The sequence below is a fragment of the Narcine bancroftii genome, chromosome 7, assembly GCF_036971445.1.
Source record: "Narcine bancroftii isolate sNarBan1 chromosome 7, sNarBan1.hap1, whole genome shotgun sequence".
NCBI classification, from domain to species: domain Eukaryota; kingdom Metazoa; phylum Chordata; class Chondrichthyes; order Torpediniformes; family Narcinidae; genus Narcine; species Narcine bancroftii.
In genome coordinates, this window is record NC_091475.1 from 179,823,557 (window position 1) to 179,840,754 (window position 17,198).

General features: G+C 39.2%; 1 protein-coding gene across 1 annotated transcript in view; it reads right to left on the reverse strand.

Moving 5' to 3' along the window:
• Positions 1 to 17,198, reverse strand: part of ubl3a (ubiquitin-like 3a) — a 67,825-nt gene that overhangs the window by 20,962 nt on the left and 29,665 nt on the right. The window contains exon 2 of the mRNA XM_069892524.1: positions 703 to 811. Coding sequence (XP_069748625.1) covers positions 703 to 811 — 109 coding nt within the window. The remainder of the gene's footprint in view (positions 1 to 702; positions 812 to 17,198) is intronic.

A 17,198-nucleotide genomic window follows, 5' to 3' on the forward strand; every position in this document is an offset into this window, starting at 1 on the left:
TTCACAGTTGTAACATGACACCCCTGTCCTTGTATTCAAAGCCTTGCCCAAGGCATGCACCATCATTTACATGCAGCACCAGTTTCATGGAACTATGTACCCTTATCCTTAAGTCTTGCATTCATCATGCAAGTCCTACCAGACTGCAAAACCTTGCACTTGTCCAAGTGAATTTCCTTCTGTTATTTCTTGTACTCTTTCCCAGTTAATCTCAATCCTGTTGTAATCTCAGATAACCTTCTTCACTGGATTCCAAGACATTGCTATTTACTTCCCCATTCTCTACAGTAAGTTCAGATGAGAAATATGCATGAAAGATCTCATCCACCTCCTGTGGCTCCACACAAAGAAGGCCTTGTTGATCCTTAAGGAGCCCTATTCTTTCCTTATCCTTTTGCCTTTAATCAGCTTGTAGAATCTCTTGGGGTTCTCCCAGAGTCATTTCATACCCTTTTGTACTTTCTTTACTTCCCTCTTAAAATAACTCCTACATCTGCTATATTGGTCAAAAGATTCACTTGATTTCAACTGCATGTAAGTGACACATGCTCTCTTGATCAGATTCTCAATTTCTCTGGTCTTCCCAGCCTTGCCTTTCACTCAAATAGAACCTACTTTCCCTACGCGCTTTCTCTTCTTTAAAAGCTGCTCCCTTGCTAGACAAGCAAAAATTTGAAAATCACGTCAGAAATAACTACTTACCCATTGGCCAATTTTCATACACATGTTTGGCAATGTCAGCTGCTGAATCATTGGGTGAAAATAGAAATTCTTTCGTTTTTCCACTGACCAAAATGAGTCGCAAATTGATCTGTTTGAAAGGAAAAGGTAACATTTCACTGTGGGTCCAAGGAAAAATTTAAATACCTGTATAGATTTAACTTATGCTCCAATTAATTCTGCCAAATAATTTTTAAGTAGAAATAGCATTCGCTACAGCACATTAACAAAACAAAAATAGGTTAACAAACAACTGTGGACAAGTTGGATCAAACATGAAAACAAATACAATCAGCTGTTCTGAGCACTGGTACATGATAATTCCACTTCTAAAAGGGAAACAGGGTAGAAAGCATGGACCGCCATCAACTTCACGATATCATCATCAATAATGGCACGGCCCAGCACATCACTGTCAGAGACAAGGCTAGAGCATTTGCAACCCTATTCAGCTAGAAATTAAAGTAGATGATATGACAACGATACCATTGACAAATTTGCTGACGATACCCGTCGTGGGCTGTATGAAAGGGGACAATGAGTCAGCAAACAGGAAGGCGATTGAAAACTTGGCTGAATGGTGTACTAACAACAAGCTTGCACTCATTGTCACCAAGAACAAGGAGCTGATTGTAGACTTTATGAAAGGAAAACCAGAGGTGTATGATCCAGTGATCATTGAGGGATAAGAGTTGGAGATGAGCAAATTTAAATGCCTTGGAATCACTACATCGGAGGACCTTTCCTGCACCCAACGTCATAGTGAAGAAAGCATGCCAGTGACTCTACTTCCTCAGAAGTTTGCTGATGTTCGGTACATCATTGGAAACCATGGCAAACTTCTACAGTTGTATAGTGGAAAGTATGCTGACCGGCTGTATCACAACCTGATATAAGAGCATCAATACCATTGAGCAAAAAGCCCTGCAAATGTTAGTGGACACAGCCCAGTACATCACAAACGAAACCCTCCCCATTATCAAGAAAATCTAATATGGAATGCTGCCGTCAGAGAGCAGTAGCCATCATTAAGGATTCAGGACATGCTGTTCTTGCTACTGCAATCAGGAGGAGGTGCCATTGGACTTGTATCACCAGGTTCAGGAACAGTTGCTACTCCTCAACCATCAGACTTCTAAACAACAGACTCAACCAGACACTCATTTAGGCACTTTTTCTTTTCACATTATTTATTAGTTTTTTTTTCTAAATTTGCAGTTTATTTACATTTCTTTCTTTTTTAAATTTCTCTCATTTGAATACATATATTTCTTCTTGAGTACAGTTTACAGTTACCAATTCATAAATTCTGCCTTCCCCTCAGGAAAAATCTCAGGGATGTAATGTGATGTCATGTATGTACTCAGACGATAAATTTGAACTTGGGCTACTCCCCAAGATTTGCACAGGGGATCAAAAATAGTTGAGTACTGGACTGTACAAAAGACTATGACAAAAGACAACATACAACCGATCACACAACTTGCAATCCAGATTTGGCAACTGGTGTGTATCGGTAGCTGTGCTTTGTATCAGGGAGATTAAAAATGAAATGGAGCCAGGACTTAGCAAGTGGTGAATGTTGGGAGTTTCAGGGAAGTTTATAAGTGAAGTGGAGCAAAGTGGAGCCAGGAATCAGTAACCGGAAAGGAGCTGTGCTTTGCTTCAGGGGAGTTTAAAAGTGAAGCAGAGAGGCAAGTCTTTGTAACAGATCGAGCCAATAGCAAATTTGAAAAAAGGAAGCTCAAGTGGAGCATTCATTGTGTGAGTGGCCAAGTGTAGGAGTAGAGAATTAGAGGCGGAGGTCATGGTCCAGATGAGGTCTTATCATAGTAACCTAGATGGAGATGGTAGCAGAGATGGAAGCTAGGGCAAAGGATTGCTCCAATTGCACCATGTGGGAAATCACAACTGTCATTGATGACTACATCTGCAAGAGGTGCATATCCAGTTGCAGCTCCTTACTGATCATGTTACAGAACAGAGAGGGTGATTGACAGAAGTTATAAGAAGATAATCACACCTAAGAGGCAAGTAGCTGGGTGACTACTAGGAGAGGGAATGGGAATAGGCAGTCAGTGAAGAGCACCCCTGTCGCTGTTTTCCTTATCAAGTATACCCCCTTGGATACTGCAGTGAGGGATGACCTAACTGGGAAAGCCATAACAATAGCACTGTTGTTGGTTTTGAGTCCCAGAAGAGAAGGGTGAAGTCAGATGGAGTGATAATCATAAGGGACTTGATAGAGGAACAGATAGATTATACAGCTCCAAGAGACTCCAGTAGAGCGTGTTATCTCCCTCATGCTCTGGGCAGCTGCAGAATATTCTTAAGGCAGAGGGTGAGCAGCCAGAGTTTGTGGTACATATTGGTTCCAAGGACATAAGCAGGAGTGGGGTAGAATTCCTGCAAAGTAAATTTCAATTCCCTAAACTACCTTTGAAAAGCAGGACCTCCAAGGTGGTAATCTCAGAATCAGAATTTATTGTCATGAACACGACTTGAAATGTGTTGTTTTGTGGCAGCACGACAGGTGCAAAAATTGCTACAAATAACATTTAAAAAAAATAAATAAGTGCAAAATGAACAGAAAAAGTGATGTAATGTCTATGGTTCATTCAGAAATTGTCCATTCAGAAATCTGATGGCAGAGGAGAAGAAGCTGTTTTTGTATCATTGGGTGTTCAGCTTCAAGCTCCTCTATCTCCTTAATGGTAACAGTGAGAAGAGGGCATGGCCTGGGTGGTGAGGATCCTTGATGATAGAGGCTGCTTTCTTGTGACACTGCCTCTTGGAGACATTCTTAATGGAGTGAAGATTAATGCCCATGATGGTACTGGCCGAGTTCACAACTCTCTTGTAGCATCTTCCTGTTTTGTGCAATGGCACCTCCAAATTAGAAAGTAATACAACCAATAAGAATTCTCTCAATGGTACACCTGTATAAATTTGAAAGTCTTTGGGGCATACCAAATATCCTCAATCTCCTAACGAAGTTTAGCTGCTGGCGAGCCTTCTTCATAATTGCATCAATATGATGACCCCAGGATAAATCTTCAAAGATGTTGAGATCCAGGAATTCGAAGTTCTTTACCCTTTCCATTGCTGACCCCTCAATGAGGAATGGTTTGCGTTCTCCTGGTTTCCCTCTCTTGAAACTCACAATCAGTTCCTTAGTTTTGCTAATGCTGAATGCAAGGTTGATGATGTGATCTACCTCACTCCTGTATGCTTCCTCATAGCCATCTGAGATTCTGAAGTCAAGTGTGGTGTCTTTGGAAAATTTGTAGACTGTATTTGAATTATGGTGATACACAATTATGGGTATAGGAAGAGTAGAGCAGTGTGCTAAGCACACATCCTTGAGGTGTGCCTATGTTCGATAAGGAGGAGGCGTTGTTACCAAATTGTCCTAACCATGGTCTTCCAATGAGAAAATCAAGGATCCAGCTGCAGAGGCCCAGGTTTTGAGGCTTGCTGATAGAAAGCAGAGGGGGTGGGGTGGCTGTGTTGGTAAGGAATATTAAATCAGAAAGAGTTGATGCAGAATCTGAATATATTGAATCATTGTGGGCAGAGTCAAGACATGACAAGGGTTGGAGATTATATACAGACCTCCAAACAGTTGCTGGGATGTGGACAACAAATTACAATAGGAAATAGAAAAGGCATGTCTGAAGGGCAATGCTATGATAGTCATTGCGGGATTTTGATATGCAAGAAGATTGGGAAAATCAGGTTGGGACTGGATCTCAAGTGAGAATTTGTAGAAGGCCTATGAGAAGCTTTTTATTTTGCTTTTATTTTGCTATATGGAAAAGAGCTTATATAACTATACAATTGACTGTAAAATCAAAATAACATCCAGGAGGTATGCAAAGAAATAGTTAAAATTATACTTCAAGATGATATGGGCAAGAACTCAAGAGACCAATAATGGCAGAAAATAACATCAATGCTCTATCACGGAGAACTAACCATGTCGAACCCTGCCTGGTTTATCAAAGCAGGGAATATTTCGATACAAGTAGTAGGATTTGGAAAATGTGAAATTAAAGAGTTGTGTGACTAAAGATTTTTTGATCAAAGCTATATCGAGAATCCTTGAGTTGTTTTAACTAATGATTAATAAAATATAACTATAAGATAAAGCGTGGTTTATCTGGTTTGTATTGCTCAAGACAATATTTAACAACTTTCACATTCAGATCTTTCATAACTCAGTTTTTTTCAAAACACTAAGTTAATTTAAAATGTGTTCACTGTTGTAGCCAATTTGCATGTAACAAATCTAACAAAAAACAATGGAAAGGTAATTTATTTTACCATAATGTTAATTGAAGAATAAATATTGATCAAACAAATCTCACCATCTTTGAGAAACATCATGAAATCCTTCAACATTATCTGAGACCTCAGATAGCATTTTCATTCAACACATCATCCTTAAGATGGCACCATTGACAAAGCAACTTTTACATTGTACTGCATTCTGCAGTAGGATTCAAGGAATATGATTTCTGATTAGTGACAATGGTCATCCAAAACTAAAACCCGAATGTTGTGTGTAATTCTCCCATCAACTGGCAAGTGAGGCCATCACACACTGATGTTACATGAAGTACAATTTTGAGTTCATTTACTGGTGTTGTGCTTGCTCATTTGTTAAAAAATAATGAGTAACAAAAAAAAGGTCTTTAAGAACATGGCAACAATATTGAAAACTGTAAATCACAGTATCAATTGAACTGGACCCAGTACTCCAGTTAGGCTGCCCAAGATGTATTCCAATTATTTCAAGCACAAGTCCAATTCAAAATCTCTGATCAGAAAAAAATTGAATGAAAAGTTTTATTAACTTTTAAATATTGATTGTTGTTTTATGATTTGCATTTCTTAAATATATTCTATCCCCCACCCCACCCCCACCCCTAGTATTGGTTATCATTCATGCTACAAAAAAATTAAGTCATATTAAATTCATTATTGATTACATTGATGCCACACTTAAAAATGTAAATTTAAAAGTTTGACCAGCTTCTTTCTTCTTCAGGATTTCTTGTGAAACAATAGCAATTTAAAATCTACAGAATTAAATCTGAATATGTCTCTTAATGAATTTAATTGCAGCAATTAATACAATTTATACAAATTAAATGTCATAAAAGGCAGAATAAACTACAGTACCAATATCAAAGGGAGAGGCCACACCAGAAATAGTGAAAACAACAATAAAATCCATGGGAGAGCCAGAAATTCATTTCCTTTCTCCTCATCAAATCCTGAAACATACGATTGTCCCTACAATGCATCTTCAGTAGGATTGGATTCACAGAAAGTTATTGAAATTGAAAGTCCAATAAAGATTTCTAAACTGAATCAAATAATACAACAGTACAGCACAGTTCCAGTGATCTTGGTTTAATCATGATTTCTGATGTTGTCTATGAAAATTTCCACATTCTCACTATGACTGTATGTGTTGCTTTTTTGATCCTTCCACTCCAAAACCATGCAGGGGAGTTGGTCAGTATAAATGGCCACTAGTATGTAATTGAGTGGTAGAGCCTAATGTGGGGCTGAGACAAGGGTTATTTCAAGTTCATTATCATCCAATTGTACAAGTAGAACTGACAAATCAGTTTTCTCTGGTCCTCTGCACAAAAACACATAAACATATAACAGACAAACACATAGAGACAAACAATACATATGCACATATCTAAAAATAAATAAATATTGTTTAATAAATAATAGAGTCTTAGAGGGTTAGTATGAGTGGTTCATTCAGTTGTTCGCAGTCTCACTGAAGAAGTTTCTCAGCCTGGTGGTTCTGGCTCTGATACTCCTGTATCTCTTTTCTGATGGGAGTGGTGTGTGGGGTGATAGTGGTCTTCAACGATTTTGCGCATCCTCTTAAGACAACAATTCCAGTTGATCACATCAATGGCGGGGGGGGGGGGGGGGGGTGGGGAGGTGGGGGTGGGTGGAAGGGAGGGAAATCCCAAATGATCTCTTTGTTCTTATGGTCCTGTGCAATGATCTCCAATCCAATTCTCTACAGCAACCATACCACACTGTGATACAGCCAACCAGGTCCTGTAGAAAGTTGACAGGATGGCAGCCAGTAGCCTTGTCTGCTTCAGTGTTTTTTAAAAATATTTTATTTATGATTTTCCAAACTTAAAACTCAAACAGTCATCAATATTATTAATGTTAATGTTGACAATTCTCAATATTGATTACAATTATCAATTCTATACAAGATTTTCTGTAGAGTTCAAGCTTTTTCTGTCCCTTTGCCCGTCGTTCCCCCCCCCCCCCCCCACCACCCCACCACACTTTACACCCTCTACATTTAACACTTAACCACAGTTACACACAACATTCAGGATGTTCACAACAAAGGTATGAAACATATATCAGGGTTTTATGGGTTTGTCACATCACAGTGGCCAGTGCTCAGGCCTTTTTATTTTTCTTGACTTTTCCTGGTTGGGATGAGATGCCACCCAACCCATTCCCCCCCCTCCCCCACCCCGCCAATTGAAGGGTAGATGGGGAAGGGCGGGCAGCAAGGCATGATGGTCCACACTATAATTGTGCTCCTACGGAATTTAGGTATGGTCGCCAAATTTTCAAGGAAGTGTTATACTTTTTCCTAAAGTTGTAAGTAATTTTATCCAAGGGAATGTAGCTTTGCATTTCTGCATTCCAGCATTCTATGCTCATGCAGGAGTCAGACTTCCAGCTAACTATGCACTTCCTGGCCTCTGCCAATGCAATCATTAGGAAATGGATTTGAAATTTGGATAGGTTTTTCATAAGTCTTATGTCCATTATGTTTCCCAATAGGAAAGCTCTGGGTCATGTGAGAATTCTTTACCCATGATTTTTCTTTCAGGTTTTGGCCCAGTTCCAGCCAGAAAGGTCTCACCTTGGTACATGTCCAGTTTGTGTGCACTAAGGTTCCTGTCACAACGCCACATCTGAAGCATTGATCTGATAATTCTGGTTTAGATCTGTTCAATTTTTGCAGCATCAGGTACAGCTGGTGCAGAAAATTATATTGCACCAGCCTGTAACGCGCATTAATGATTGCAGTCATGCTGGTCTGCCAAATGTGAAGGTGTGGTTTAGGTCCTTCCACTTGGAGAAAGAAATACATTGCCAAGGTGAATGCCTGTGTGTTTCCCCTTCGAATCAAGGTCTCTATGTCACTGCTCACTGGAAGGATCATAAATGAACCTAATTTGTCCTGTAGTAAAGATCTTATCTGAAGTAGCAGTGGAGAATCTTATTTTATAAATCATACTTATGCCTGAGTTGTTCAAACAACATTATCTGCCCCTGCTCGTAACAGTCCTCTACACAGGTCAGGTCCACCATTACAATGCCAAGTGTCCAGGATCTATTTGGAGTCAGGGGTGTTTTTGGGGACAACCTCACTTCATTTCCTACATATTAGTTAATTTTATTCCAAGTGGAGATTATTTTAGTATAGGGCTTCCTGTTTACCCAGATAACAATTTAGCATTCCATTTCCATTTATAAGTCCACTGCTATCTTGTCACATACCATTTGAAGGTCAATTTGTGCCTAGTATGGTACACCTCTTCCCTCAAAGAGTGAGGCGATGTATCTCGATTGAGCTGCCCAATAAAATTTCTTTAAGTCTGCCATTTGTAGTCCACCCAGACCGTAATTTTTCCATAGAGACCCTGGTTACCTTTCCTTTTTATAGAAATGTCCTTTTTCCTGAAAGCAAATTTTGGAAGAATCTCCAGGGACATCCACTTATTTAAGTCCTCCTCAATTCTCCCAAGCAAGGGGTTATAATTTAGTTTATATAAATTATTCAAGTTATTGTCTATTCTGACTCCTAGATTTTTGATCCCATTTTGTGGCCACTTTAAATTACTATTTTCTTGATATTGACTATAATTCCCCCTTAGTAAGTGAATGTCTTCACTCTTGTCCAAATTGACCTTATACCCCGAGATCTCCCTAGAGTGTAGCTTGAAGAACGAGTTTGATGGGTCTGTCAGATATATCAGAACGTTGTTGGCAAAAAATTGATTTTTTGTTCTTCTTGGCCTATTCTAAAACCCTTGATGTCTGAATCCTGGAGAATGGCTTCAGCCAGTGGCTCCATGGCTAGTACAAACAGAGTTGGAGATAGCAGACACCCTTGTCTACTTGATCTTGTCAGTGGGAAAACTGGAGAAATTTGTCATGCCCTTATCCAATTTATAAAAGTTGTCCCTAGCCCCAACTTTTCCAACACTTTGAATAGAAATCCCACTCCAATCAGTCAAAAGCCTTTTCCACATCCATGGCCACAGCTAATTCTCTTTTGTTTCTGGTTTGTGCCAAATGCATTATACTCAACAATGTACTAATATCAGCCGCTCCCTGTCTTCTTTGCACAAAGCCCATTTGGTCTTATTTATTAGTTGCAGCAAATGTTTCACCAATCTCTTTGCCAGGGCTTTGGCAAATATCTTATAATCTGTATTTAGCAGTGAAATGGGTCTATAAGAAGATGGTATTAGTGGATTTGTTGTCTTTTTTAAGGATCGTCGTAATGATTGCTGTTAAAAAAGATTCCAGAAGGGTACAGGTCTCCAATTCCTGGTCTACCACCTCCATATAGAGTCATCAATAATTCCTTAGTTGGAAACCACTTGGAGACTTGATAGGAAAAGCACTGAATTCACTACAGACTATCTCTTCCTCCGTGAAGGGAATATTTAGCCTTGTCTACTTCAGTCTTCTCTGGAAGTGCAGTCACAGTTGTGCCTTCCTGACAAGTGAGGAAATGTTGCATGTCCAGGATTGTAATAAGTAACTTCGGGCAGATTTAGTGTAATAACATGGATTCATGCTGTAGGGACACTATGAGGGAAAAAAATGATATACCACAATAGAGTTCTATGTTCTAATTTAATTATTCTGACTTGCCTTACAAAAGTGGCAATTAAATTGGAAAAAGTCATTATGCAAAACATTGAAGTTTGAAAGAATAAATTAAATGCCTCAATTCTTATATAATGACAGAGATGAAAATAATTCATCGACACAGCATGTTTTAAGCACAGCTTCTTCTGAGTGCAGTGTCAAAGAATGGTCTTCGATTAAAAAATGGACCTTAGCATCAACATGAAAGTGACCCTGAATAAAATATACTCATTAAATTTAAAATGAATATTTTAAGACAGCCTGGGAAGGCAGCTGATGTATTGTGCTTGTAACACATGATTGACTCCAACTTGAAGAATGGTTGTGTTAATGAACTGAAAATCTGAAATTTGGACAGTGCAATCCATCAGGAAAGGGGAAAGTTAACTGGATACTTTTATTCACAAGTCAAGGCACACCTCCAAAATTAGAACTATAGTAGAAGTTATTAGTCAAGATAGTGTGACTATGAGCAAGTCAGTTGCAGAGATCCTTACATTTTTCCAGGCAAAAAGTTCTTGCCGATTGTGTGGATGAAAGCAGATTCAGCAGGTTGGATGCGCAAACTATCACAACACTGAGGTCTTTGGAGCCATCAAGGTCAGGGAAGCAAAAATAAAGGGAATATAATGAGAATGGGAGACAGTGTAGTTACCAAGATAATGATCTGATGAAGGGTCATGGACCTGAAATGTCAACTCTGGCCTCTTCACAATTGCTGCCTGACCTGCCAACTAACCCAGGTATTTTGTTTTTATTACTTGGACAGATATATTCTCTTCAGTTGCATGCCCAAGTGCCAAAGTTTGTGCTGCCTGCCTGTCCAGGGTCAAGAACAGGCAGAAAGTAACTTGGAGTGAGAATAGAATTGTAGGGTGGTAGCAGGAGAGAGAAATTGGGTAGTAGGAAGATCTAGTCATCATACGCCATGCAAGAAACAATGATAGTTCTGGTAAAGGAGGTTCTACTGAAGAGATATGAGTAGCTGAAGTCCAAGTTAAAAAGAACAAGTCTCAAAAATAATAATCGCTGAATTACTACCTAAGCATGTGCATATTGATGAGAGCTAAACAAGATTTTAAAAATGGAATGCATGGCTCAAAAAGATTGGTGAAATGTTTAGCTTGAATCCAGCTGAGACCAGTGTCTGAAGCCCCTGTTACACATTTAGTATCCCAAAATAGGAATGGTATTTTTGCTGTTCACACTTGACCACTCTTAACTGCGACATTGCATGGATTCACACTTGCAAGGAGCATCCCTAGGGTTAGGACTGTTCTACCTTCTACATGATGCATCAAATGATGGTGGACCTGCCCTAAACCCTGATCAATGTATAATGATCTTTAATTTGAACAAAATTAATCATTAATAATGATAATAACATTAATGTCATTAATAATAACATAATTAAGTTTTATGTACAGCACAGTATGAGTCCTACAGCCCGTTGTTGATGTGCCAACCTATATAAACCTTTATAAGGGATTGTGGGAAAGTGTTAGCAATAAATAGCAATAGCAGACAATTTTTAAACAGGGTGGTAGTGCAATAGCGTACAATTTATAAAGACTGGGGAAAAGTTGGTAGCGCAATCGTGCACAATATATAAATACTATGGGGGATAAAGCAGTGGCAGACCTGCCCTAGCAGAATTCTGTGCAGCAGACAAAGGGCTCTATGCATGGCTGCATGCACAGAGCTCTCATGGAGGAGTTTCTCTGTCACATGACATTCTGGGAAGTCAAGTCCACCATCACTTTTTCCCTTGGTCTTTATAAATTGTGTGCAAGAGCGCTACCAACTTTCCCACGCTGTTTAAAAATTGTCCGCTATTGCTATTTATTTCCTTTCTCCCCCGCCCCGACAGGTAAAGACGAAGCAATAGTGAAAATGGTAAAATAGGTAATTATAATAGGAAGGAATAGTGCAAATGAGTAAAACTACAATTAAAGTCAGATCATGGAAATATAGTTGATGGGCAAAATTAAGGACAATTTATCTTAATGCACATGGCACTCAAACAAGCCAAGTGAAATAATGTCACAAATGGAAATAAATGGTTACAGATGAAACCATGACAGCCTAGGTTGCATTGTTCACAAGGTTCACAACTAAATATTGCTAGAGACTTAACTTGTAAAACAAACAAAATGGTAAAGAAAGCATAGTGGCTTTGATATTAAATTATGAAATAGAGACAGGGCAGCGGAAGGAGTTAGCTCAGAAAGTCGAGACTCAATTTGAATGGATCTAAGAAACAGCAAGGGGCTGAAAATTGTTAAAATTGTAGTTCAAGGTCTTCAAATAGTACTGGTAATGCAGGAGCAAATCTAACAAAGATAATCAAATAATCATGAAAGGCCTTTCGTTCATGCACGATGTTTATCAGAGATGGTTATCTATTCAGTACATTGAGAAATCAAAGGAACAAGCTCTTTTTGTGGTTGATGTGCCAGAAGACTGGATTTGAACCTGGGTCACTGGTGCAGTAATAGTATTATGCTAACCACTACGTTAATCTTGTGCACTGAAAAAGGTAACAAGTACAAGCCAGTGAGCCTGACATCAGTTTGAGAAATGTTGCTGTTAAGGCATTCTGAGGGACCAGATCTACCAGTATTTGGATAGTCAGGGAACAATTAGCATAGTTTTGTGCATGGAAAATAGTTTTTCATGAATCTGATTAGTTTTTTTTTAAATGACCAGGAGAATTGACGAATACAGGGCGCTCTATGTTGTCAATTTTTAACCTCAGCAAGGTTATTGACAAGGTCAAGGTTTGACATTGACAGGTTAGATTATATGGATTCCAAGGCAAGGTGGTCAATTAAATACAAATTGAAGGAATAAGAGGGTACTAATGTAGTAGTAGGATGTTTTTCTGATTTAACCCAGTTAAATGACAAGATTGAAGCTTGGATTACTTTTATCATTTTGAATGTAGAAGAAAGCAAGAATACCAAAATTTACAACAGGATCAAGATCACTTGGGTAGGTGGACCAAGAAGTGACAAATGGAATTTTACTCTGATAAGGGTGAGGTATTGCATTTGGCAAGTCAAACCAGGGAAGGACTTACACTGCAAATATAAATGGAGAGTTGCAGATGAGTGACAAAGTTTAACAGGCGCATAGTTCCCTCAAAGTGACAACTTGGGCGGACAGGGTGATGATAAAGACATTTGGCATCCTTGTCTTCATTGGCAGTGCATGGAGTACAAATGTTGGGACAGCATGTTAGGTTATGCAAGGTGCTGGCGAGATTGCACTTAGAAACAGCCATTGTGAGGATGATAATTAATTGGAAAGGGTGATACGGTTAGCATAATGCTATTACTGCACCAGCGACCCAAGTTCAAATCCAGCGCTGTCTGTAAGGAGTTTGTACATTCTCTCCGTGTCTGTGATGATTTTCCCTGTGGGCTCCAGTTTCCTCCCACTGTTTGAAACATACTGGAGGTGTAGGTCAATGGGGCGTAAATTAGGCGGCATGGATTTGTAGGCCTGTTACCATGCTGTATGTCTAAATTTTAAATTTAGAAATGATAAGACAAAATATAGAAAGCAAAAAAGGCAGGGAAGAGTGGGAAGCAAACAGAAACAATAGACCCAACAGATGGGAATAATGTAAGAAGACAGTTAATGCACAATTCTATATCCAAATTCACATCTTAACAAAATCAGTACACAAGTGGAGTCAAATGGGTGTAATTAGACAGCAATTATTACAACATCATAACAAGTAAATCAAAGCTAGTAATCTAATATTTCAAGATGTTTGACTTTTGAAGCCAGGAAAGGTATCTCTGTTAATAGGTGGTGAAGTATAATAGTAAGAGATCCAACCTTCTATGATAGTAGAAAATAACAAAAGAAAGATAACCATGTATACTGAAATAGCAGGAAGCACAAAACAAAAAAAAAAGGGATTATACAAGGTTAGTATTGAGTATAGAAGTTGAGATGCCATGTTGTAGTTTTTTTTATATATTTGGAGATATAGCACAGTAACAGGCCCTCTGGCCCATGAACTTGTGTTGCCCAATTATACCTGTGTCCAATTAATCTACAAAACCCTTACATCTTTGAAATATGGGAGAAAATTGGAACACTCAGAGAAAATTTGCACATACATAGGGAGAACGTACAAACTTCTTACAGACAGTGCCAGATTCAAATCTGTGATGTTGGTGCTGTAATAAATAGTATTGCATTAACCGCTACACGAACTGTGCCACTTGTAAAATTTTGATGAGATGAGGCTCATATTGTGTTCATTTTTGGTCACTGTGGTATAGGAAAGAGGTCATTAAGCTGGAGAAGTTGCCAAAAAAATTTGAGAATATTGCCACGACTCGGGGGAACTGAGTTACGGGGAAAGATTGAGCAGGCAAGGCATTTATTCATTGGATGGTTAGAATGAGGGATGATCCTAGTGGTATAAAAAAATGAGAGGAATAAATCGGGTGAACAGAGTCTTTTGCCCAGAGTAGGGGAAATTGTTAAACAGAGAACATAGGTTTACGGAGAGGGGTGGAGAGATTTAACAGGAACTCGATGAGGAAACATTGTTTTGACACAAGGCGGTGGGTGTATGGAGGTAAACAAGAAGTTTGTAGATTGTGAAATTGTATTTCAATAGTTCTGGAGAAACTCAGCATTACTTATGTAGCAGTAAAGATATGTAACTATCATTTGGGCCTGAGACCTTTGTCAAACTATAGTGGGTGTATGGATTGGGCTGCTGGAGGAGGTAGCTGAGGCAGATACTATTGCATCGTTTAAGAAAAAACAATTGGAAGGATACATGGATAAGATAGGTTCAGAGCAGTGGTTTTCAAACTGTTCCTCTGAACTCACATTCAACCTTAAGCAATCCCTATGCCATAGGTGCTCTGTGATTAGTAAGGGATTGCTTAAGGTGGTAATGTGAGTGGAAAGAAAAATGTTTGAAAACCACATTTTTAATTGTATCTAATTGACTCGTTATGTGCATGGTTTCATAATTCCAAAATGGGCCAATGACAATTTTTCTCAAGCAAAATATTTCCGTAACAATTAGGTCTAAAGCAGTGATTCTCAACCTTCCCTTCCCACTCACATACCACCTTAATTAATCCATTACTAATCACGGAGCACTTATGGCATAGGGATTGCTTAAAGTAAAATGCGAGTTTGGTGGGGGTGGGGGGTGAGTTTGAAAAACATTGGTTTAGAGGAATATGGGCCAAATTCAGGCAGGTGGGCTTAAACAAAAAAAAATCTACAGATGCTAGGGTAGAGTGTTATGCACAAATGTGCTGGAGACACTCAGCAGGTTATGCATCATCCATAGAAAGTAAAGGGTAACCAATGTTTCGGGCCTGGGTATTTTGGTCCAATGGGTAAGTTAGGGAAAAGGGCCTGTTTCTACCCTGTACGACACAATGATTCTTCTTACGGATAATTTTAATTTTCATGTGAATTGGGTAAATCAATGGGAACAATGCCTAACAGAGTGTAATTCAGATTACTCCTTAGAGGAATATATCAAGGATCAAACTTGGTCTGGTGACAGATCTCTTGATGGGGCAGCATTTCAATGACAGTGACCTTTAGTACAGCTATGCACAAGGATAGCAAACAATTTTTAAAGATTTAATTGAGAACAGATTAATCACTATGGGATTAGGCAGTGTTATGAACCCAGAGGACGCCAAAACCCAGCAGCAACAGATATTCACCAAGGCAAATGGTTACTTAAACAAAAGTTACTTTTAATTTTCTTTAAACATGAAAACTTTATCTTATCACTATTAACTTAACTAATGTAACTTAACGCCCTTCTAATTCTAAGCACTCATGTATGTAATGTATGTGTAAATTCAGAAATGTTCTTTGATTCACAGTCCAATCTCACTTCTCATTCTTCCAAGTTTACTGGTTGCAGGCAATTCTTATACTGTGCACAGAATTTAACATTTATGAAGTTCACCAGGCTTTGGTTCTTGAAAGGTAAATGGTTACTGACCGCTCAGGAAGATTCTTGTCAGTTTTCAGCGAGTGATTTGTTGTTCATTGGACACCCACAACCTATTCCTTGTAACCAGCCACTTCAGTGTCTTGCCAAAGAAACTTGCCCCATTAGGGTTCTCCAGATGATAACCTCTTTCTTTCAGGATACCACAGAGTTCCTTTTTGTTTCTCTTATTTCAAGTGAAACATTAGGCAGCCAGTCCTCTCCTCTTCCATGAGCCACAAGGGCTTTGACCAGGCTGGACGAAGCACTCACAACCCATCTTCCAAATTGGCTTTTCCACAAGCTTGCCAGCTTGTCCTATTCCAGTCCAAGCTGCTGCTACTAACTGTAAAACTGCAGAACTGAATACTGAATTCCCCCCCCCCTCTCTCTCACACACAAAGAGAAATAACATTTTACTCTCTCTGCTTGCAAAACCACATGACCCTCTTAGAACAGCAAGTTCAACTCCAGACAGCCTGCGGCTCCTCAGAGTTCTTTCATCTGTTGCCTTTTTGTAAACAACAATCCATTAGTGAAGTCTCTTGGGCACTCTCCAAAGCTTTTGCCAAGGTCTGTCTACCATGAGCAGAACTCCAGTATTTTAAATAAGATCTGTTTTAAAGTGTTTGTATGTGATCTACATTAAAAAGCCTACCCCAATGTATCTCACAAAAACATATCTATAATCTGTCACAGCAGGAACTGGGGAGATTAAATTTAGGGACCACTTGTGCAGAGTTCTGGATAGGTTTGCCCCACTGAGACAAGGAAAAGATGGTAGAAGAGAACCACGGTGGACAAAAGAGGTAAGACAGCTAGTTAAGAGGAAGGATGAAGCATATGGAAGATTTAGGAAGCAAATGTCAGAAAGGGCATGGTATGGTATGGTAGGAAGAAACTTGTGAAAGGAAATAGGAGGGCAAGATGGGGGCTCGAAAAGGCCTTGGCGTGTACAATTTAAGGAATCCCCAAAGGTGTTCTATGTATATGTGAAGAACAGAAGGATGATTACAGTGAAGGTAGGGCCATTTAAGGATAAAGGAGGGAACATCTGCCTGGAAGCAGAAGAGGCAAGGGAGATCCAAAATCAGTGTTTCTCAACCTTACATTCCCCCCCCCCCCCCCTCACATATCACCTTAAGTAACCTCTTACTAACCACAAAGCACCTATGGCATAGGATGCTATATCCTCTGTGGTAAGGGTTTATTTAAGGTGGTACGTGAGTGGGGAAAAATGGTTGAAAATTACTGTCCTAAATGAATACTTTGCTCCATTGTTCACCAGAGAAACCTTGGCCAATGCACTTCAGCATGTTGAAGTTAGAAAGAGAAATTGCTTGATCTTCTTAAAAACATTAGGATTTATGTTCCCAGGACCGGACAAAATATACCCTCAGTTACAAGAGGATGTGAGGAAAGTGATTGCTGGGGCATTGCCAATTATCTTTGCATCCTCCATGGCTATAGGGAAGGTACAGGAGAACTGGAAAATGGCAAATATAGTACTCCTGTG